We start from the raw sequence: 24,917 nt of genomic DNA, 5'->3' as shown, positions 1-24,917 counted from the left end.
GGTGTGCTGTCCAACGCCTCCCTCTCCCTCTCCTCCTCGTCCTCGGAGGAAACATACTCGAAGGTGTAGTTCTCGAGCTCCGTCAGGCGGTTGCCCTGATTCTCGGAAGGCAGCTGGATCAGCAGGGAGAAGTCGTCAGCACGGTCTGTGGCCTGTGACTGTCACGAGTATCTGTTAGTTGATGGTAACAGTTTATAATAGTGGTAAGAGTAGTTGATGATAGTTTGGGGTAAGAGAAGAGTAGTTGATGATAGTTTGGGGAGTAAGAGAAGATAGTTTGGGTAGTTGCAAGTAAGAGGCGTAGTAATTGCCTTACAAATCTTTACTTTCATTTATATACTCTGAAATAATAGTCCACTATTTAGGCCCGTTGTTGCCAGCGTCAACAACCATCCCAATAGTGGCCTGTTATCTCCACCTCAGCCTATCACGTGGACATTAAATCTAAACATAAAATAAATAATCTGAGAAGTTAAGCAACGACTAAAAATCCCTGGAATATGTTCAACCGGTATGCTTATAACACCGCGAGAAAATAAAATTAGAGGAAAAAAATATCTAAGAAGCAGCTAAATTAATAGTGTAAATAATGTAGGAATATGGCAAGAATGCAGCCTTTTGGATCATTCATTACCCAGTACAATTATTATGTCGACACACAAAGTAAATAATTCTGGCAACCAGCCACCCGAGGGCACGGGATTAACAGCGATTAATTCACCAACATCAAAATACCCACAAACTAACCAACACTTTGGTTTATGCAGTTTCGTTAACATAAATATTCCAATACTTTCTGATTACATGTTTTGTGTGTGGATAGGCATGCAGGAGGGTTACTGTGTGTGGCTAGGCATGCAGGAGGGTTACTGTGTGTGGCTAGGCATGCAGGAGGGTTACTCAGGAGACAAAAATATTGAAGGTCTTGCGAGGCAGGATCGGGTATAACATTTGGGGTTTACGACTCATGATCGGTGATGATATGGAAAATTGGTTTACTGAGAATTATATAAAATATATATAAATGTAATAATTTCCCCTGTATTTTAATGTAAATTTATTCTCCAATTTTTATAAATCGTTTATAGGTAAATAAGTATAACATTCAGTTTTTTTTTAAAGATCTTGTTCTGTACTACTGAAACACTTGTTCACTAAGAATTGTAATGTATAATTGCCTTGTAACACTTATGTATATGTAATTTATATTGTATTTTTTTAAATAAAGATAAAAAAACCTGTATATACACCATGAAGTGGGATACAACTTAGTGTATGTATCCCCCGGGCTAAGACAGTGTGGTTTTCAATAAGTTACCTGACGTGACTGTGGTGGTGACGGGGGCAGACCCGCAGGGGCAGCTTTCCTGTGGGCGGCGCTGCTGGTGGAGGTCGGGTTCTCCGCCTTCTGGAAATAAAAATTACGGTCAAATGCTCTGTGTAAATATACTTTAGTAGAAATTAGTTTTAAAAAGTATCAGAATGTGATTAGCCTGTATGGCTATAAAGCATGATTAAGATCATAGACAAAGACAAGATACAGTACTTGTATATTAAGATGCCATTATGAGAGCAATACAGACCTAGGCTTCCAAATATTAAAGATATTCACTAAGTTAGATTATGAAGTTTACCTCATCTTATATGGGCTTCAACGGGACACACAATTTACGATCCTGAAAATCATGAAATTCAACGAGGTGTAAAACTGAATATAAAACAGAACAATTTGTGCAATAAAGGGAATGTATCATTTCCATTAGATGACATTCTACCTAGGGAATGTGATCATATCGTGCATAAGATGGTTCGACAAAGCTCGCTTTTTGATTGTCAAAACTGTATATATCGGTAGGTAAGGATGTATCAGCTTAGGTTTGGCCGTGTTAGGTTGGGTTGGTTTGGTAGTTTTTACTATCTGTTGGCGAACCATCTTGTATACAATGTGATTGTATGTGTACCTACTTAGTGGAGCCCTTTCTAAAAGCAAATCCATTACCATGAGAATCCATCCCCCTCCCCCCCCCCCCTTTAGACCACCTGGATAGTTATCTAGATATTTGTGGTAACCGAAAGCATATTACGGTTCCAGTAATACTCTACATGTAAATTGGCACGTGAAACTTTGTCCTAAACAGTCTCAAGTTATAACTTTATCGTATTATGAACTGCCAGTTAAAAATATAAGAAGTGTATGCTGAAAACATTTTCTTTGAAGAATTAGTTTTTTATGTAAATGGAATTCTTGGGTACACTGAAATAGGTTACAAATTCCATACTTCACATTATCGTCAATAATACACCATATAAACGTAATGAAACCTAACTAAACGTTAACCTCAAGTAACCTTAACCTAACCTAAGCATGGAGAGAGTAGATAATAATTGTTGTTGTTGTTCTCAATCCATTCCCGTGAGCGTATTTCCTTCCTGAGGACAGGTTGACCTAGTGGGCTACTTAAGTTTTTCCAGTAACTCATTTGATGACACGAAAAAACCATGTACACATCATGGTTTATGTTGAGTTGTTTATTTTTGGATAAAGCTATCCACTTGCCTCTCCACTGTGTAAATGACACAATGTATTATTAGATGGTAGTCTGTCATAGTAACTGGTTACGAGAGCAGTGAGCACTATCTGAATGGCAATTTTGTTTGTTTCATTACTGTCTTGAAATATTCTACTACACTACCATCTAATATTACTACTACTGCTATTAATATTACGACTATTATTGCTATTAATATTACGACTACTACTGCTGCTATTAATATAATTTACCTTAAAGCCAACAGGAGTAGATTCAACATTATCCAACCTGAAATGAAAATGCAGAAAAGTCAGGTATAATTTTTCCAATAGACTAGGAATTGCAGGCGTCATCAGAGTACTATATAAGAGGGTATACACATACTGCAGTAAACCAATACAATCAGTAGACTTAATTGTGCCGATGTAACACAAAATCAACAATGATCAGACGTAGATTTCACGTTTTTCGAGCGCATTTTGCCTGCTGGGTTAAGCTAGGCCAAGGATTCGAGAACCCTTTCGTCATACGGAAATCATATTTTGCCTAAGGAAAATTTCATAAGGTTGCGTATTGTATTATGCGCTGTGTATATATATTCCAATATGTCAGAAACAAGCTTATAGTTTCATTCAATTTAAATGACTTTCGAAGACCGCACTGAGTACCATAAAATGTCACACGCGGCTAGGCTATAATTAGTCCGTCAGTAAAGAGAGCTGCATCCAGTGGGTACAATACCCAAGAGCAAAGTTAATTCAACATTATCAACTTTGATTTAACGTCACTCTTGGATACCTGCACCCATTAGACAGTGAGAAAAAAAAATATTGGATAGCCGTTGACTCAATGTTCCGTATGTAGCTTAGCCTAACATTTTAAAAGCACTACGATCACCTTCTGTGGTTGTTCAATAAATCTCTGAACTGTATGTTTGACAAATCTTTCACCCTGTCCATGGAGGACAGAAGAAAATGTATATATGCTAGTTAGCATTGTAAATGTGTGGCCACGTCTGTGGTAGAAAATAATAATAATAAAAAAAACTCAATGTGCCATCAACGTCGCTTGTGACTGCAGCTTAATTAATACATACAATAGCTGGATACACTCGCACAAAGACTACTCTTGCTGCATAACTATGTAATTGAATTTAAAAACAAATTCAAGACTTTAGAAACCTTCAACTTACAGACAAGCCAACCTGCACTGCCAACAAATGCGCACCTTTCAATATATACATTCGTACATACGCTCCGACATTCGTACCGACATTCGTACATACGCACCGACATCTACTGACGAATATACGCATGTACATATAAATCGTTTTGTCGGGGACAGGCAACCAGTGTGTGTGTACTTTAGGCTGATAACGATGCCCCCCCCCCACCCAAAGTGGAACTACTGACCCTCCCCAAGATGCAATCTCACAACAGTTTAGCCTATTTACAGTTAGGTGAACAGAGGCATTAGGTGAAAGGAAACGTGCCGAACTATTTCTGTCCAGTCCGGGATTCCCGATTGCGAGGCGAGAACGAACTTAATAATACAATATATTATATATATATATATATATATATATATATATATATATATATATATATATATATATATATATATATATATATACACACACACAACTTTAGAACACTTTCCCACCAGGAGACTCGAACCCTAGCCAGCACAGAAGCCTTCCAGCAACTGGCATAACAGGTACGCCTTAACCCGCTCCACCACCTGCTCAGACCCTTAAAAGAGATGGTAATTTTGGAGTATTTATATACCCCAAAGATCACCACCTCCCAAGAGCACTAGAGCAAGTGAGGGGTCAGTTATACGTTTATTTCATCAAGTCCCTGTTAATATGGGAAGACACAGTGTCTATGCTTAAGGCACAACTCTCCTAAACACGAGAGTGAAGTATACAACTTTAGAACACTTTCCCACCAGGAGACTCGAACCCTAGCCAGCACAGAAGCCTTCCAGCAACTGGCATAACAGGTACGCCTGTTATGCATAGGAAGACACAGCATAGACACTGTGTCTTCCCATATTAACAGGGACTTGATGAAATAAACGTATAAATGACCCCTCACTTGCTCTAGTGCTCTTGGGAGGTGGTGATCTTTGGGGTATATAAATACTCCAAAATTACCATCTCTTTTAAGGGTCTGAGCAGGTGGTGGAGCGGGTTAAGGCGTACCTGTTGTGCCAGTTGCTGGAAGGCTTCTGTGCTGGCTAGGGTTCGAGTCTCCTTGTGGGAAAGTGTTCTAAAGTTGTGTGTATATATATATATATAATATATATATATATATATATATATATATATATATATATATATATATATATATATATATATATATATATATATATATATTCAATTTACATCGAGATTTTGCTGGCTATACATCTGTGTAAATATCACAAGACGTCTTTTTGAGACTACTTTTCTCTTTTACAGAGTAAATAATATTCTTACATACTTACATGTGAGGTATAATTATGTCTGAATATTCGGTGAAATCATTGAGAGAAGCCAACTCGGTGTCTCGAGCCTGTGAGGTGACAGAAAACGTGAGGCCGGCCATCACCAAAGAAAACGACAGCAGTACCGTAAACTGATGCATCTGGTGGGATAAGAGAAATCTTTGCTAATAATTAAACAAATATAATAAGCGCCTAAAATCATTCACAAAATGTACACTGTATGTAACACTAGTAAAGTGGTTTTTAATTATCAGTAAAAATCACTAATTATGCCACAGCTTTCCGGACAAATTTTAAATTTGACATGCAAAATAGATGCTAGGAATGAGAAATTTGACATGCAAAATAGATACTAGGAATGACAAATTTGACATGCAAAATAGATACTAGGAATGACAAATTTGGCATGCAAAATAGATACTAGGAATGTTGTAACATCCGTTACAAACAACATTATAATGCAAAGAGCAAGAGTTTCAAAAACTCATTTGTATGGATACCATCTCACACAGGTGTTGTCCAGCATGATGACACAGACCAGTCAGCTAAAACTGCATGTGATAAGCCTGAAAATGACTGATATGGGCATTCCAATCTCTGCCGTAAAAACCGCAATATTTCAGGAAATTAGAGAAGACAGAAGAGCAGTTACTGACACACAAAGGCCAGAAAGCACGAGTATAAAGAGCTATGACATGTTTAGAACCGAGAATTATATGTACGGGCAGCATAAAACTTCCACTAGACAATGTGACACTGTAATTGCCAGAATTAGGCTGGGATATCGATATCTACGGCAGGTGGATACAGGTAATGAATCTCCCAATGGTGAACATTCTAATTGTAAACTATGTGAACAAGAGCTGGGACATACTCTCCAACACTATATCTGTGATTGCCCTGTTATAAGTGACTTCAGACCAAATGGTATGAGGTACTTTGAGCTCAGTAATTACATCGTACACTCAGGAAGATATTCTTGTGTGGTACCCAGATTTTGCTAGTGGAGGCTAATAGATCAGCCTTACATTTAATGCTCTCTCCTGATTTTTAGTCAGAGTTGATTTGTTTTTGTACTGAGGCTGGTGTTTTCTCCTCTGAGTCCATGTATGATTAATCATCCAGTGAGATACGAGTATTCGATGAACTTATAGCTAGTTTTTTTATCTACACTGTGTAATCTTTCATATAGATTTGGATAGCAGCACAATGCTGTGTGTATCTAAGCTTGTTAATACAAAAAAAAACATGTAGGTATGTACAATAAATGTTATGAAATACTTAGATTTAGCAGACTTAAAGCAATACTTAAGATACATGAAAAATTACATAATAAAGCTTTATATTTTTATCTGGAAATTATTTTGACGGCAAATATTGGTCAGAGACGTGAGAATCGGGATATTAAGTCTTACCTCAGAAATTAAAAAAATCGATTCATTAAAGTCGTTATTCAAATTCAACTTCTTTATTCAGGAAAAGTACATACATAGTTGATTTACAAAGTTGGATTTATAGATAGAGCTAGTACATACAATACCTAAAGCCAATTTAGTCTTGTATAGACTTTAGGCTTTAGGATTGCAGAGGCTTTAGGCTTTAGGATTGCATAGGCTTTAGGATTGAATACTGTATACAAATATTACTGTATCTTACAATATAATTTCAGTTGTCGGAGGCAAGGAGCCTGTGTTTATACTTTAAGCTTGTATCGAAGTCCCCAAAGGGTCGAATAGCTGACCCTCCCTAGGATGCTACCCCACAAGTTGGATAACTCTGTGTGAACAGATGCATTAGGTGAAAGGAAAACGTGCCCAATTATATCTGTCCCGCCCGGAAATAGAACTCGGCATCCCCGATTGTGAGTCGAGAACGAAGCCAACTGTACTACGTTGTGGGTAATTAATGCCTTTATATACAAATATTATACCTACTAAGCAATCTAATCCTCTGGGCTTTTATAATAATAATAATAATAATAATAATAATAATAATAATAATAATAATAATAATAATAATAATAATAATAATAATAATAATAATAATAAATATATAAAATAAGGTTATCAACTCGGCGGCTGAGCGGACAGAACACTGGGCACGTGATCCTGTGGTCCCGGGTTCGATCCCGGGCGCCGGCGAGAAACAATGGGCAGAGTTTCTTTCACCCTGATGCCCCTGTTACCTAGCAGTAAATAGGTACCTGGGAGTTAGTCAGCTGTCACGGGCTGCTTCCTGGGGGTGGAGGCCTGGTCGAGGACCGGGTCGCGGGGATACTGAAGACCCGAAATCATCTCAAGATAACCCGTGGAATCGCCTACCCGCCGAAACCGTAAATGCCAAAACTGTTAAATTTTAATATCCAACTGCAAAACATCAGGGCAAATGGGGGGGGGGACCTTTGACAAGCCGCCAGCTTCTTGTCCTCGTCGTGGGCACTAATGTGTTGGTGGCCCTCAGGTAAATTCTAGTAAATAACGAATCATCATCCCTATGTGGTAGCGGAAAACGGAAATTGGAATTAAGACCAGTACATTCGTGATAAATCCTATCCTTTAATTTAAGATAATTTCATGATTTAATATTTTAATGAGTTTTCATGATAGCGTGAATTTAGGCAACCCGTCTTCAGGTCAGGATCGTTAAAGCTCAACACGCATTCATCAGTATTAACGTATTGTATTGATAGGTTTGTTCTCATTTATACATTATTATTTCAGTGTAGAAATACATTATAATACAATACATTAAATTTCAGTGTAGTTGGCTTAGGTGTTTAGATTCTGTTGATTAATTAGATTTGAAGTACGTGAGTGAAGCATTTACAGCCTTGCGATTCAGAGGTCGCCAGTGAAGCACTATTAGAAAAAATGTTCGAATGTCTTAAGTTGAGTCTTGTGTAAAACTTTTTTACTTCATAACCAGAGGGTCTGGCGGCTAGATTAACGAGAATTTGGCATTTGTTGATGAGGACGGACTTCACGACCCATCTGATGACGTTTGAACATTTCGTCGCAGTTACTGAGTCGCAACTCAGTAACTGCTTCGCCCACGTACTTGAAATGGAAATAATTGCCAACAGAACCTAAACACCTAACCAAATCTATGGCTAAATATGCACAATATGCTAACACATTAATTCATATCCGAGATAAATCCTATGTTGAATGAACATGTTAACAATGATGAATGCGTAATGGTTATGTCTTCTCACAGACATAATGACAGAGGATAAAACCCACACGTGTATTTGTGAATTTTGAATTCGTCTTTGGGGTCGGCGGGTATGAGGCTTTGACAGCACAATGACAGCACAATGTCTGATATGAGGCTTTGACGGGTTGCCCACGTACTGCAAGCAAATAATTGGCAACAGAACCCGAACACTTAACGTCGGTCTAAATGAAATGTACGGAAAAACTATAATATATAATAAAAGTACTTTATAATTAAAAAAAAGATGCCGACTTCGAATGCGCGGTACATTTAAATGTACGAATGCGTCTTAAGGCTCGGTCGCTGGTTGGACGAGCCTAGCCTGAGGACGGGTTGTAACCTGCCAGTGAGGTTGACGCATTCAACTTTCTATTCCACCATTAACATATACCACAAATATTATTATCTTTGTAATTTGTACTAAATATATCGCCAAGTACAACGAAGCGTTTATATAACACGTTATAAACTAGCTCTTTTATAAAGACCATAACTGGCAATAGTGGCCCTCGGGTAAATTTATTATGGAATATTTTAAGGTTATTCGTACCAGCTAAAAATACAGTACCAGAATGTGGCAGCCCGAACTCATAAATAAATTTCAAATGCTTCGGCCTCACACACACACACACGTGGGTTTCGAGGTTCGAGTCTCCTAGAACCCATGTAAATAGAAAACAAATCTCATATTTATGAATTTACAAAATAAGACATTTTGCATACGACTCAACTGATGACGTTTGAATTTTTATCGAAGTTCGACGCTCCCGTTCTTTGTTTGAACCCCACGTTTGTAAATGCTTCACCCTCGTGTGTGTGTGTGTGTGTGTGTGTGTGTGTGTGTGTGTGTGTGTGTGTGTGTGTGTGTGTGTGTGTGTGTGTGTGTAATTTATATTAACAAAAACATTTTGAATACACAGTAACGTTAAAATTGATGAATGCGTCTTGGGGGGGTCGGCCGCAGCTTGAACAGTCTAGCCCGAGGACGGGACGGAACGTATAATTGGTAAAATTGAAGAGAAAGTACAAAGCTAACACAAACAAGGCGGAACACAAACAAGGGTGCGAGAGTGGAGGGCGTTAACGACAAGAGATCACCATAACTGCACAACCCAGGAAGTGGTACACAAAAGTGTATTCTTCAAGGCATGCAGTACTTATATTTGTGTATACACAAGTATTTTTTTAGTGTGTATCTATAGGTTGCTTTAAATCCTTAAACCTGTTTGAACAAATCCACAAGGGTTATGACGAGGATTCGAACCTACGTCTGAGAGCATCTCAGACGCTGTCTTAATCGACTGAGCTACGACATGGTAGCTACGCCATGGTACGACTTTGTTCATTTGATGCATCACGCAATTGTGATTTCTGTTTGTCTTAAGCCTGTGTGTTATTAAAGTAGCCTTGAAAGTCACAATATGAAGTAAATTATGGCCTTAACGATCAAAGAAGTTTGCAAGCCTTAGCACCGGCGGACAGCCCAAGGAAATGGATTAACAGTTAAAGAAATTATATATTATCTAATCTGAAACTAATGTAGTCTTACGAACAGAATATAAAGGGAGAGATATACACAGATACAAGATAATGTAACGTACTTATAAAAAAGTACTAAGACAATATGGCTACTGTAAATAGCACTTGGGATACCAGGACAAGGACCTAGGATATGAGGACAAGGAGCTGGGATATGAGGACAAGGAGCTGGGATATAAGGACAAGGAGCTGGGATACGAGGACAAGGAGCTGGGATATGAGGACAAAGAGCTGGGATATGAGGACAAAGAGCTGGGATATGAGGACAAGGAGTTGGGATACGAGGACAAGGAGCTGGGATATGAGGACAAGGAGCTGAGATAGGAGGACAAGGAGCTGGGATACGAGGACAAGGAGCTGGGATATGAGGACAAGGAGCTGAGATAGGAGGACAAGGAGCTGGGATACGAGGACAAGGAGCTGGGATATGAGGACAAGGAGCTGAGATAGGAGGACAAGGAGCTGGAATACGAGGACAAGGAGCTGGGATATGAGGACGAAGTGACGAAACAGTGACCAATCACTTGGACCATCGGGGGATCGAACACCGACCCGGTAGGTGACGGTGTTACCTACCGTCACATTAACATTAACTGGACGTCATTGTACCGTCCAGTTAATTCAAATGTTGGACCGATTAAAATACAACACTTATTTAGATTAGCAGCTTCCTTTACGAAGAATTCAGATTGAAAATTGTAGCCATCACCACCGTTTAAAATCCAGATAGAAAAAAAATCCTCAGGCCCCCCTCTCTATTGAGCCGGCTAGCTTCCTGCACCCCATCGAGGCCACTAGAGATAGTGGCCCTCAGGTAAACTCAGGTAAGGTAGTCTCTCCACATATACGACGTCACAGATGAATGAACAAGACCACCGCAACACGTGTCAATAACACAATGAGATCACAATCCCCTTTCTTCCCCCCCACCCCCCCACTGAGTTTGTTAGGCTACCGTCAAGATTGAGAAATTTCCCTCCACCTGTTACTTACGGACCAGCGCTCTCACCGCACTTTCTCACACACAATATTGTGTATTAACTGTACATTGTCTGTCATCACATCTTGTCACGACCACCCTTTACTTTCACTCTTTTAACCATTAATAATATATATATATATATATATATATATATATATATATATATATATATATATATATATATATATATATATATATATATATATATATATCAATACTGCTACATCATAAATCACAATTCATCCCTAAGTTACGGTTGAAACGATGTCGAGAACGAAGCTAACTTTAAGTACGAGACTTTTCTTGTATATTAAGTTGATATTTCTCTCATACTCATTAGAATTGGAATGTCTTATATACATCAACACGACCATGAAACACCACCACCCTGTATAGAACAACGGACCGTTACAGCGACACTTCGAAACTCGTGTTGCTCTGGTTGGTGCAGCGACGGTCTTAATTGCTACTATAGCGTTTGATTCCCCGTCGGTCCAAGATTGATTGATGAAGATTAAGCCACCCGAAAGGTGGCACGGGCATGAGTAGCCCGTAAGTGGTGGCTCTTTTGAGCCATTACCAGAATCAATAGATGATACTGGAGATCTGTGGAGGTGCGACTGCACCCTACGTGACGGGAGATGTCTCCCGTCCTCGGTCCAAGTTGATTGGCATCGTTATATCCTCAACACCATCCACATATCCCAGGTGCTATAGTGTGTCGTCATAACCCTTCCCACGTACAACACACACACTATATACTCACTCGACAAGCTTTGCACTTTCTCCTGACCGCCACGTTACTTATCCATATCGCTCAAATAAACATCGCCAAGTTGTGTTTGTTGTCTCTACTGCTAATTTACATTGAACATATTTGCAACAAACCTGTTGCTACTGCTATGATAATTAACCAGATTGGAATTTAGTAATTATCAAATGAAGGATACCAGGAGTGATCATCAACCTACCGGAAATCATGACGCTCGCAGAGGCAAGATTCTAAGAGTGAAAGCTGCATTGTCCGAGGCACTACAAGAGGGAAACTTTTCCTGTTTTAAGATCTTATAACCAGTTGAGAATTTCACTTCTGCTGCCCACCGTCTCTCCCCCTCAGCTGTGTTGAGAACAAAGCAAGCAAGCAACAAATGAAAGATACCCCAGAGGGGGTGATTGGTCAAGTGAGGAGAGGAGAACAGTAGGCTAGAGGAAACATTTTGGTAAGGGGGATAGAGCCAGGGCTCAACCCAGTTTACCCAGAGAATAATGTCCTCCCTGTCGATGGTTAATAACAGTGAGCGTCACTAACAAAAACGTTGATAATAGTTATACATTTCCATAGGGTCCCAGTAATACAGTCGGGCTTGTTCTTGATTCACAATTGGGAATTCCGAGTTCGAATCCCGGTCGGGATAAAAATGGTTGGTTGAGTTTCCCGTCACCTAACGCACCTGTTCACCTAGCAGTAAATAGGTACCCAGGAGTTAGACTATTGTAGGGGTTGCATCCTGGGGAGGGTCAGTAGTTCGACCTTGGGGGAACTTCTGTACAAGCCTAACATGGATATATGAACTGACTGCCTGTCCCCAGATCTAATGAATTAAATGTTTGGTCGCTATGAAAAGGTGGGGGGGGGCACACCAGAGAAAACAAAGCGTTAACGGGGGAGACTTTCTCTTTCTGTGGCCGAGGCTGGTGTGTTGTGGGAGATAGAGTGATGAAGATTAAGCCACCCAAGAGGTGGCACGGACATGAATAGCCCGAAATGTGGGAGTTGTTAAGGAGGTCCCGGAGGGGAGGATTATTAGTGAGATGAGTGGGAAGGGCGTTGCTAAAGCTGAGAAGAAAGGAGGAGAGGGAAATGGAGGTTAAACAGGAGGAATAAGAAGCAATGTATTAGTGATTTTCCCCACTTTTCATTACAGGAAAAAAATAATTTAACTTATTAGAGCTGCCCCACACGGATAACGACGCGAGGGACGAGGACACAGAGACCAATAAGACCAATCCTGGAGTATGCGGCCCCAGCATGGAGCCCGTACCTTGTCAAGCACAAGGCGAAGCTTGAAAAGTTCAGATATGCCACTAGGCTAGTCCCAGAACTAAGAGGCATGAGTTACGAAGAAAGGCTGCGAGAAATGCACCTCACGACACTAGAAGACAGAAAAGGGGAGACATGATCCCTACCTACAAAATTCTCAGAGGAATTGACAGGGTAGATAAAGATAAACTGTTTAACAAGGGTGGTACGCGAACAAGGGGACACAGGGGGAAACTGAGTACCCAAATGAGCCACAGGGACGTTAGAAAGAACTTTTTCAGTGACAGTAGTTAACAGATGGAATACATTAGGCAGTGATGTGGGAGGCTGACTCCATACACAGTTTCAAATGTAGATATGATAGAGCCCAGTAGGCTCAGGAATCTGTACACTAGTTGATTGACAGTTGAGAGGCGGGACCAAAGAGCCCGAGCTCAACCCCCGCAAGCACAATCAGGTGAGTACACACACATCAGCCATTTCACGCAGTGTTTAATTTAGTTTCTTATGTATCCATATACCCATCTTGTTGACGGTGGTTGAAAGGTTGTGAAGTTGCATAATGGGTTCAGGTGCTAGACCTCAATGTGTTGTAAAGTAAGAACCAATCCACGGGTCAATAGAAAGACCGCCACACTGACATGGCGAACTTAGCAACACATGAAACACGGGAAATTAAAATAGTATGTATTAATTTCTTAGGCTGTAATTTGTAAGAATATGTTTAAAGTGCATATATTAATGGGGAAAGCAAAGAGCAGAGAAGGTTGTGTTAGGTCAAAAACCGCGAACACTACCAGCAAACTCTCCTACATGCAAGCATATTAAAATAGTATGTACACAAAAACATGAGCCTACCCATTCGGATGTACGAAAGTGAAAGCGAAAAAGTGTTCATGTACGGGACATCCATAACTCACAACTTAAACTATTTACCTGTGTTTACCTGAGAGCCACCAACACTAGTGGCCTCGACGAGGGCAGGAAGCCGGTGGTTTGTTGAAGGTCCCCCCCCCCCCCATTTGCCTCCCATATATTCATAACTCGCACACTATTCGTAACTCTGATTTCATTCCAGATTCCTACAACTTTCTTCTATCTCTACTCTCTTTTCTCATCTATTCCCTACCACCCTCCCCCAAAAAGGTAGAAAAGGAGATATGGTGTTAAAGCAGCCCGTCCTCCTAGGGTTTCTCAACGTCAGCAAACTGTCGTACTAAAGTGCCCTTATCCTAACCTACCAGAGGACCCAAAAACAGAAAATGGGACAGTATGTCAATTTCGCGAGTCGCTACCATTTTCTAGTACGACAATTTTTGGCCTTAGGTAGAGTATACGTCAAATTGCGACACGCTATTAGGACAGTAAAGAGCGAGAATGAATTTGAGAGAGGAATGGTGGGTGATGGGAGTGCCGCGAGGGGAGGGGGGGGAGGAGGGGATATTGTAATTGTTAAAGAGTGTGTGGAAACAGGGTGTTGGAGAGGGTGGGGCAAAAGGGAACAAAGGGGAACCATTTCTCACACTGCTCCACGCATCGTTGATCCTGTGTCATCACCACCAACTCCACGCAAGACAATCGTCCCATTACTTATGCCACTCTAACAACTTTCCCGGTGTAAATTTGAATCATTTGTTCACTTATGACAAAATCATGATGAAACAGTAAGATACACTTCCTCCCAAGCGAAAACATCTTGAAATTAATTTTCTAACTACGATTTCCGTTTTTTAAGAAACGTTGATCAAAACAAGAAAATTAAATTCTTCATTCCTCCTCCAAAATTGTTAATGAATTTTATTGCAGGACTGAATTAACCTGTGACAGACAAATTAGTTTATCAAATTATATTTTATACATCAGTTTTCCTATCAGATTTGGGTCTGTAATAACCTGTCCTCAGAGGGTTTGTGCCCTGGAGGTAATCACTTCAAAACCACTACATACTTAATATTGTTATCTACTGAGAAAATTAACTGGAGCCGTGGTGAGGATTCGAATCTATGTCCTGGGAAGTCCCAGATGCATGCTCTAAACGACTACGCCACGACAGTGTAAATGAATTGCAACCTGGAGTGCTACTGCACCCACTAGGAATTGTGTGAAACCCTAGTTTGGCTTCAGTGGAATCCTCGGGAATCCTAGTGGGTGCAGTAGTACCTCAGGCTGCAATTCATTTACCGTGTCGTGGCGTAGTCGTTTAGAACGTGCATCTGGGAACACCCAGGGCATAAGTTCGAATCCTCATCACGGCTCCTGTTACTTTTATCATTGACATATCATGATAATGATTTTTCTCTGTGTACTATTATCTACTCTCTATCCGTGGTTAAGGTTACGTTACGTTAAAACAGTACATTATTCTCAAACATGTGAAAATGTGAAATTCGAAAAGTATTTGAGTATCCCCTAGAATTTAACTTAAACTCTAGATGTTTACTATTTACCACAGCCATAATGAGCCATGTTGTTATGCTATAAATTAAACCCCATCCTCCTGAAAATTATAGTACCTTTTTGTAACTATGTGGTCAATCGTACCAATATGCAGCAATGGAGTCCCAGCAAGCCAATTGGTGTACTTTTTTATAGTTGAAAAAATTAAGCTAAAATACAATCTCAAATATTTCTAGGCCAAGTATAGCACATAGTGGATGCACTATATTAGGCCTCAGATAGCATACCTAAACCTAGGATGGTTAGGTTTTGTTATATTAGCAATATAAAAACTTGTTTCGGTTTGTCCAAATTCAATAACACAAAAGTCTACTTTCTATTGGTCCATCACGACATATTTGTACTGTCGACCACATGTAATCACTATAAGTGAAATTGAAATAAGTTTATTGAGGTAAAATACACACAAAGGGATGAGGTAGCTCAAACTATTCTCACCCCGTTCAGTACATCGTGTTAATACATACATAGATACACATCACAAACAATAAACATATTACCGAACATTCTGAGAGTTAAATATATACATTTCCTTCACTATAAGTAATTTCATTTTAGGGGGCTGGACTGCATAAAGTATATATAAATAACATTATACACATCTTAGGTTATTATTTTTTTCTCTGGAAAGCTCAGAACTATGACTTTGAACTATGACTATGACAGAAACCCTGACTTTCCCAGGATGCAACCCACAACAGTTGACTTGTTGTGTTAGAGTCAGCTACTCAGAGCAAAAGCAATAATATATTTGAAATTTTGTTACCTAGATTACTATATATAAATTATAATGATCATAGGTTATTTATTTTTATAAATAATATGATTGATTTTGTATAAAATCTGTTAAATCAGTTATAAATGTACAACCATTTTTTTTAAGAAAAAACTTATTTAAATTTGACGTGAAAATGTCTTACAATAAACCAAAATCGTTTCCTGGCAACAACCTTGGAAGAGGGAAGTCATTCACCATAGATGGCCAACATCCTTCTATATCTAGAGTTTAGACCTATACAAACTTATCCTATTTGTACCCAACCCCAGGATGCAACCCACAACAGTTGCCTTGTTATGTTAGATTCAGCTACTCAGAACAAAAGTTTCAAGTAGCACGGGCTATGGTAAGCCCGTAAGTGGAGGCTCTTTGGAGTGATTGAACCGAGGTATGACCCAAAGACGTACACCACTGTGTTCAACACACTGTATTTACCTGTACTTACCTGAGGGCCACTAACTCTTTTGTGGCCTCGACTAGGCCATAAAGCCGGCGGCTTGTCAAAAGTCCCCCCCCCCCTCCTCCACCATTACATATGTACAACGATGAAACACTACGAATTCGGTATTGCATCCCGAGTCTGAGTTTTGCACCATCTCCGTAACGTGGGAATATACAGTGTTAATATGGCGGGAAAAGTGGCGGACCATCGCGGATGTCTTGACGGCGGAGAAGGAAACTTATCTCTTTTTTTGTAACTTAAAGTTACCAGTTGAAGAAATTCCAGCATTAATTTGGAGGTTACCGGTTCTCGACGACCGGACCAGTTACCGGTCCACGACCACTATTTAGTCTGGACCAGTTACCGGCTCATATCAGTTTGAGGGTAACTGTACACCTGGTGGTTGGGTCGCAGGCGAAAATCCTAGGTTCCATTACCGTGTGAGGACAGAAGCGTTGAGGCAACATACCATATACTACCATGTATGCTATAATATTACCGTGCAAGTCATAATACCATCATGAATGGTGGTATTATGGTTTCATAATGGCTCACATTATGAAACGTCAGAATAGTTAAATTACAATACAAGAGAAACAACCAAGGCTTCTAGGGGGGATAGTATAAAGAGCAAGACCTCACTTTCCCGTAGTAAATTTATCTGAATTTACCCGAGGGCAACATTCTAGTGGCTTCGTGGAGGACAGGAAGCCTAACAAAGGCCCACAGTAGCCTTCATATCTCACAATTATTTTTATCATTAGTATTATACAATAGAATGCATTTTGTATCCGAGAGGGCTAGGATTGCAGGGGAAGGTTGGAGAACCCGGCAGGTGTGGAAGGTGGTGCAGGGAAAGGCTGGAGAACCCGGCAGGTGTGGAAGGTGGTGCAGGGTGTGGGTGAAAGTTGGCTCGGACTCCAGACATTGTTTACACCCACGCCTCCTTAGTGAGAGTGTGGGTGGGTGGGGGGCAGTTGAAGCTCGCTGTACCGTTATCGGGTTCACTCTCGTTCATCCTTGCTCACTCTTATCAGTACCGTATCTCTTAAGCTGGTTCTAATTCGTTGTGTGCTACAATTGCTCAAAATCACACTAGGCTCCGTTGAATAGCCTCTTATAAATAACGTTGCTTTTTTTCGCTCGTATACGAAAACGTTTTCGTATGCGAAAAGGACAGTACGTCACTTTCGCGAGCCGCTACTATTTTCTAGTACGGCCATTTTTAGCCTTAGTGCGCATACAAATCAAATGTTTATTCAGGTAAAAGTACATACATAATAGATGAGTTACAAACATAATGTTGGATTTCTAGATAGAGCTAGTACATACAAAGTCTAAAGCCACTAATAACGCACAGCGTTTCGGGCAATACGAGCGAAAAGCGACATTATTTGTAAGAGGACGGGTTGGTTCCCCCCTACCTCACCCTAACACCAGCCACCCAGTCATATAGTATATAATATCCCATTGTCGAAGGCATATAGCCTGTGGCTTTTCTAGAGCAACCAAATTGACTACAAGCCACACCCAACAGTGCTTAATCAACTGGCCGAGTGACTGGCAAATCATCCCGTACACCACTTCTCACGCCAGTTTCTTCCAGAGAAAAGATGCAAGAAATTTCAACCACAATTGTGATATTAGTTGGCTTATTTTCCCAACCAATACGGCGGAGGAAAACAGCAGGAGCTTTCATATAGAGTTCTCTCTAAGTTGTTTCTACTAATATTTACTGCAGGGAGACAACAAGGAATACCCTTCACTCTACACACACTGGAAGATACACTGCTTGTGTATCTTTCTCACGCACGCATCAATAGAACAAGTGAGCATGGATGAAAGCTTGAGAATCAGATGAGCAACAGAGATGTTAGAAAGTTTTGAGCGCAAGAGTAGTGGAATGAGCCAAATGTACAGATTGTAGGAGTGAACTCCATTCATAATTTAACAAGTATATATATGGTATAGAAATAGGTCAGAAGTCATTGCATTAGACAACCGGCGGATAAGTGGCGGGGTCCAAGAGCTAAATCTCGATCCTGAAGGCACAAACAGGTGAATACACACGCGCGCACACAAAACGAACAAAAAAAAACAGTTGGTATTTTAAAAAGATTTACAAGATGAAACCATTATGAAATTTCACTGCATTAATTGAATGGAAGCTGGCGAGGTGGGGCTAAGGCTAGGTCCAGCAGCACATCTAGGTTTCATCTCACTCCACAAAGCTGACAAAAAAGAAGTAACCGAGCGAGTTAAACCAAATGTGCGAGGAAGCAGCAATAAGGATTAACATAGTGCCATAGGTCAAGGACCAATCTAAGATATACTGTCATATCACGAGGAAATTGATGTTAAATAGGCAAGTGATATGACGAAAGTAACCGCAAAACTTTCAATTATTAAGAAGTCCACGAAGAGCTCAAACAAAACTATGAGAGGTAAAAGATACATATCTTTTAAGTGGACGTGTAATTGCTTTGTGCATCCTGGATTGGGACAGAAATATATTTTGCATTAAAATACCCAACCTAACCTAATCAAACCTAACTTTATCTAGCATACCATAATCCAACCTGATGCGCAATTGTCGGACCGTCCTTGTCTCTCAACTGTGGGGTCCAAGGTTCGATCCTCCAGTGGGTCAGATGTTTCTAGTTTATCTAGACGTAAATAGTTGCCTAAGAGGCAACTGTTGTACGTTTCGTCGACTATGGGAAATCATAAGGGTAAACCATATACAAATACAATTTTAAGAAATAGAAAACGATATGTGCGAAATGTCTGTAAACTGGCCTTCCTCAAGTCACTTCCTCAGTATACATCCCACAACAGATGACTAACTCCTGGGTACCTATTTACTATTAGTGAACAGACACATTAGGTGAAGGAAAACATGACCCCAACGTCTCAGTCTGTCTGGGAATCAACACTGGTTCAATCGTCTGAAAGCTGACTATTCTCAAGAACCAGCTTCTCTCGCAAACCTTCACTACGTCATCGCCCCCTCCCAAACCACTCAAGGATAATAAGCCATTAACGTTACGAGGCAGGAAAATCACTTGAATACAACCACCATAATTATATTATTATTGCCAGTAATTAAACATTGCTGTGTTGCTGGAAAATTAAACAGTAATTAAGGACGCGAGGCTTGTTTGTACTACGTAGTAAGATATGACATGGTGTTACAGTGTTTCTCGTTTTGTGGTGCAGAGGCAAATGAGCCAAATGTATGCATGTCTGCAAAGAACCCGTCTGCAAAAGATTGAAGATTGATGATGAGAATAAAGTCGAGACAAGAGAGAATAAGCAAGAGACACAGAAAAGGAAAGTGTATGAATAGCCATGAAAATAGATGCAACGGAAATTAGCAATCAAAGAACGAATATTCTAATTTCTAAACCCCTTAAACTTTACGCAATCTACTAAACACAACAAATCGGCCTGCAAATACCTTTCTTCATTCAGGATCTGCTACCTAACGTTGTGAATCCTAGGCTAGCGATCCACACACACGATACGGTATCAATCTACAGATTAGAACATACTGGAACATAGCCTTATTGCTATCAGACGAATTGAATAATATATTGCTAGTAGGGGTGCCTTCTAGAAATACTTTTTAGCCTAGCGGGAGTCTTCCCCGACAGTTAAAACTAGTGCAACATAGACAGTGAGCTAGCCCTCGCTTCCCTTACTCACTGGTAGGTGAGTACACAGCAAAAAAATGAAATTGACATCTTAAAGGACGTACCCACTCCCCCTCCCCATCCCTCAATATCCAAGTGGAGTAAAGCCAATTTTATTTGTTTTGTTTATTTCGCCACGCGTCAAACTATTCACAGTCTCCTAAATTGTAGCCAACAGCACAAATTAAATCGTTAATTAAAAGCAAGAGTGTGTGTTCATCCCCCGCTCCCACTCTCTCTTTTCCTCCCTCCCCCCCCCCCCTCTCTCTCTCTCTCTCTCTCTTATCATCCCTCCCCTTTCACCCCCACTCTCTTCCTCACTCTCCATGTCTCCCTTCATTCCATCCCTTTGACAGCAGAGATGGGGATACCTAGGTCTAATTCAACTTCATTTTTGTTACACGCTAATTTGGCTGCAATGTCTGTCATTATGATTAGTTATATTTGTGTGTGATGGTATCCATACAAAAGAGATTCGAAACCCTTTACTCCGTGCAGCAATTAGGTCATAGGTCAGCTAGTATCAGGTTCTTGCTGTCGATTGGCCCTTGCATAGTAGGCCGAGTACGACGTTTTGGCTACTAGGTACAACATATTATATATATATATATATATATATATATATATATATATATATATATATATATATATATATATATATATATATATATATATATATATATATATATATATATATATATATATATATATATATATATATATATCGTACCTAGTAGCCAGAACGCACTTCTCAGCCTACTATGCAAGGCCCGATTTGCCTGATAAGCCAAGTTTTCCTGAATTAATATATTTTCTCTAATTTTTTTCTTATGAAATGATAAAGCTACCCATTTCATTACGTATGAGGTCATTTGTTTTTTTATTGGAGTTAAAATTAACGTAGATATATGACCGAACCTAACCAACCCTACCTAACCTAACCTAACCTATCTTTATAGGTTAGGTTAGGTTAGTTAGCAGAAAAAGCTAGGTTAGGTTAGGTAGGTTAGGTAGTCGAAAAACAATTAATTCATGAAAACTTGGCTTATTAGGCAAAAAGGGCCTTGCATAGTAGGCTGAGAAGTGCGTTCTGGCTACTAGGTACGACATAAATATATATATATATATATATATATATATATATATATATATATATATATATATATATATATATATATATATATATATGTCGTACCTAGTAGCCAGAACTCACTTCTCAGCCTACTATTCAAGGCCCGATTTGCCTAATAAGCCAAGTTTTCCTGAATTAATATATTTACTATAATTTTTTTCTTATGAAATGATAAAGCTACCCTTTTCACTATGTATGAGGTCAATTTTTTTTATTGGAGTTAAAATTAACGTAGATATATGACCGAACCTAGCCAACCCTACCTAACCTAACCTAACCTATATATATAGGTAAGGTTAGGTTAGGTAGCCAAAAAAAGCTAGGTTAGGTTAGGTTAGGTAGGTTAGGTAGACGAAAAAACATTAATTCATGAAAACTTGGCTTATTAGGCAAATCGGGCCTTGCATAGTAGGCTGAGAAGTGAGTTCTGGCTACTAGGTACGACATATATATATATATATATATATAAACTTGGCTTATTAGGCAAATCGGGCCTTGCATAGTAGGCTGAGAAGTGCGTTCTGGCTACTAGGCCACACTACCCTGAGGCACTCCCAGCTACAGGGCCACACTACCCTGAGGCACTCCCAGCTACAGGGCCACACTACCCTGAGGCACTCCCAGCTACAGAGCCGCACTACCTCTGAGGCACTCCCAGCTACAGGGCCACACTACCCTGAGGCACTCCCAGCTACAGGACCACACTTCCCTGAGGCACTCCCAGCTACAGGGCCACACTACCCTGAGGCACTCCCAGCTACAGAGCCGCACTACCTCTGAGGCACTCCCAGCTACAGGGCCACACTACCCTGAGGCACTCCCAGCTACAGGACCACACTTCCCTGAGGCACTCCCAGCTACAGGGCCACACTACCCTGAGGCACTCCCAGCTACAGGACCACACTTCCCTGAGGCACTCCCAGCTACAGGGCCACACTACCCTGAGGCACTCCCAGCTCATAAGGGTCATACCCTGCATTATCAATAATTACAATGAATAACAATGACAATGTATAATTTATATATTCCCTAATTAAATTTATAATTCACTTCAATTATATAATTCAAAAGGTATATTCGCCAGGAAATACTTACCGTTTAAATATGAAGTAACGGCGTGGAATATAATACTGGCAGCGCTGGAAATCACAATATTAATAAATAGAAGCGTTTTAAACTGGACTAGAAGAGTGAAAATAGCCGTTAGCAGTCATTGAAAACCACAGAGCAGCACGAGCGCAACCCTCCTCCCTTGAAGGTTGCCGGTACACTGACACAGCCAGCTCTTGACCCCTCAGTTGCAGCGCGTGCCAGATGCCGCCATCCCAAGCGCTTTTAACTACCATTATTCTTACTATTATTCAGTATTATGGGCTACAATTAATCAAATGCGGTAAAATAACACCGGGCAACAAAATTCCTTCCAAAGCTGTCAACTCTTGTACCAGGAACGGTCGATCGAGGGCCTCTGGACTGACAACACTGCAAACTGGGCAGGACAGGGGTGATCTCATTGAAACTTAAACATATTAAACAACTTGGAGGACATTGATCCAGACCACTTCTTCAAAAGGTCAGATATAACACGAACAAGTAGCAATATATTCAAACTCAATACGCTACAGTGTAGGACAGAAAACAAGAGATGCTTTTGGGTTATAATTCCTGGGAACTGCCTACCCGAAGCTATAAATGCTAAAACATTGCGGAATATTTAAATTTAGCTCGATAAAATCATCAGGAGAAATGGGGAGGGACCTTTGACAAGCCACTGGCTTCCTGTCCTCAGCAAGGCCACTAAAGATATTGTGAACCCCTCAGGTAAATTCAGGTAAATAAATAACTGACATTTTAACATTGGCAACAATCTGTTTTGTGCTTCGAGGTGGAATGGTTGGAAAATAAATTTATTGGGTCCTCCATGGTGCACATAATTTGGTTTCTAGGAGACAGGAAGTTTATTTTATGTACGTTAGGCTCATATCGAGATCCCCCCCCCCCAGGTCAAATTATTGACCCCCCTCCAAAGGATGAAATGCCACAACCATAGCCTAATTCCCAGCTAGATTCACGAAAGCACTTACGAACGTGTACATCATTCCTCAATCTTTGACGGCTTTGGTTACATTTATTAAACAGTTTACAAGCATGAAAACTTCCCATTGAACTATTGTTATTGTTATAAACATCCTCCTAGTGCTTCGGAGCTCATTAACTGTTTAATAATTGGAAACAAAGCCGTCAAAGATTGAGAAAAGATGTGCAGGTTCGTAAGTGCTTGCTTAAGTGCTTTCGTGAATCTGGCCCGTACTGCTAGTATAAGAGGCATCAGGTGAAAGGAAACTTGCCCAACTATTTCTTCCCCCTGGGAACCGAACCTGGAGTTCCCGACTGCAATTCAAATATGTAGTAAACTGTGTAACAATTTTATTTTTATTTATGCATATACAAGAATGTACATAAGGAATGTGAGGATACAAGTCCCTTTGTCCCTCAACGTAACCAGGAAATCCACGAGTTAACTGTACGTGCTTGTGGATATGCACATCATCAGGGCGGGTATGTTCATTGTGACAAAAATCAAAATATTTAGGCCATGTAGTGGGGCCAAACAAATCCTGGAATGTCACAGTGGTAGCAGGAAGGAATTCGTGCTAGCGGAGTAATGGCGCCGGGAACCTCAATGAAGGAGGTGGATAAACCAGCATGTCCTCCTAAGGTTTCCTAACTCAAGAAAACGGTAAATTTAATGTGCCCTCTCCTAACCTACCAGAGGGGCCCAAAACAGAAAATGGGACAATGGGTCACTTTCACAAGGCACTTCCATTTTCTAGTACGATAATTTTTGGCCTTATGTAACACATGTCACTAGTGGCTTTACAAGACTGTAATTACCATATTTGTATCCTCACATTCCTTATGTACATTCTTGTATATGCATAAATAAATAAATAAATAAACATACAAGAGAAAAGCGACATTCTTTGTAGGAGGACAGGTTGGACAAACACCACAGTTGTCATGATGCAAGATGAAGCCAGGGACGAGGTAGTCACTACTGTGGGCTTGGGGCTCAACCCAGCAATGGAAGTGGTCAGGAGGAATGGAGAAAGTCAATAGGGGTAGTCAGAGATGAAGTCTGGTCTGAGCTCAATGTAGCCAGGGCTATGGAGACCATCCTTCCATTGTAGGCTGACTTGGAGGGCCTGGTCACCCACCCCACAAGTCAGAGAAGAAATAAGCTCAAGTTAACAAAAAAAGTATCGGATAAAAACTTTACTGTCCAGTTCCCCCACCCACCAGGGAGCAAACATGGAAGGTAAGCACAAGGGAAAGCAACCTCAGAGTTAACCAAAACAGTACTACAGTACTGTATATATGCAAGTCACTATTGCAGGACTGAAAGGTATCCCAGGAACCAATAATGGGTACCAACCCTACAATGCCCTGCCCACTTGATCCAAATGTCTAGTGTTTCTAGTGGTAGTGTTTCTAAGCAGGAATAGCCAGATGAGCCAATTGGTTCAGGTGGACCGCACTGAACCTCCCGTTTTATCCCCCGTCCCCTCACCAAAAAAACATGTTCCCAACCCCACAGGGGTTGCAACCAGTGG

At 40.3% G+C, this 24,917-nt stretch overlaps 1 protein-coding gene across 2 annotated transcripts in view; it reads right to left on the bottom strand.

Annotated features, from left to right (window-relative positions):
* Positions 1-22,559, bottom strand: part of LOC123770033 (MAGE-like protein 2) — a 33,649-nt gene extending 11,090 nt beyond the window's left edge. Inside the window, exons 1-5 of one of the 2 annotated variants that reach the window (XM_045761619.2) lie at positions 22,399-22,559; positions 5,022-5,161; positions 2,783-2,819; positions 1,319-1,408; positions 1-158 (exon numbers count right to left, since the gene is read on the bottom strand). The exon at positions 1-158 is cut by the window's left edge and continues 280 nt beyond it. In XM_045761619.2, coding sequence (XP_045617575.2) covers positions 1-158; positions 1,319-1,408; positions 2,783-2,819; positions 5,022-5,161 — 425 coding nt within the window. In that variant the 5' untranslated portion in view covers positions 22,399-22,559. The remainder of the gene's footprint in view (positions 159-1,318; positions 1,409-2,782; positions 2,820-5,021; positions 5,162-22,398) is intronic. The other variant, XM_069301421.1, reaches the window with a different exon arrangement.
* Between the last annotated feature and the right edge of the window lie 2,358 nt (positions 22,560-24,917).

This window comes from Procambarus clarkii, chromosome 45 (genome assembly GCF_040958095.1).
Source record: "Procambarus clarkii isolate CNS0578487 chromosome 45, FALCON_Pclarkii_2.0, whole genome shotgun sequence".
NCBI lineage: Eukaryota > Metazoa > Arthropoda > Malacostraca > Decapoda > Cambaridae > Procambarus > Procambarus clarkii.
The sequence above is the reverse complement of the archived record's forward strand: the minus strand, read 5'-3'. Positions and strand labels throughout refer to the sequence as shown.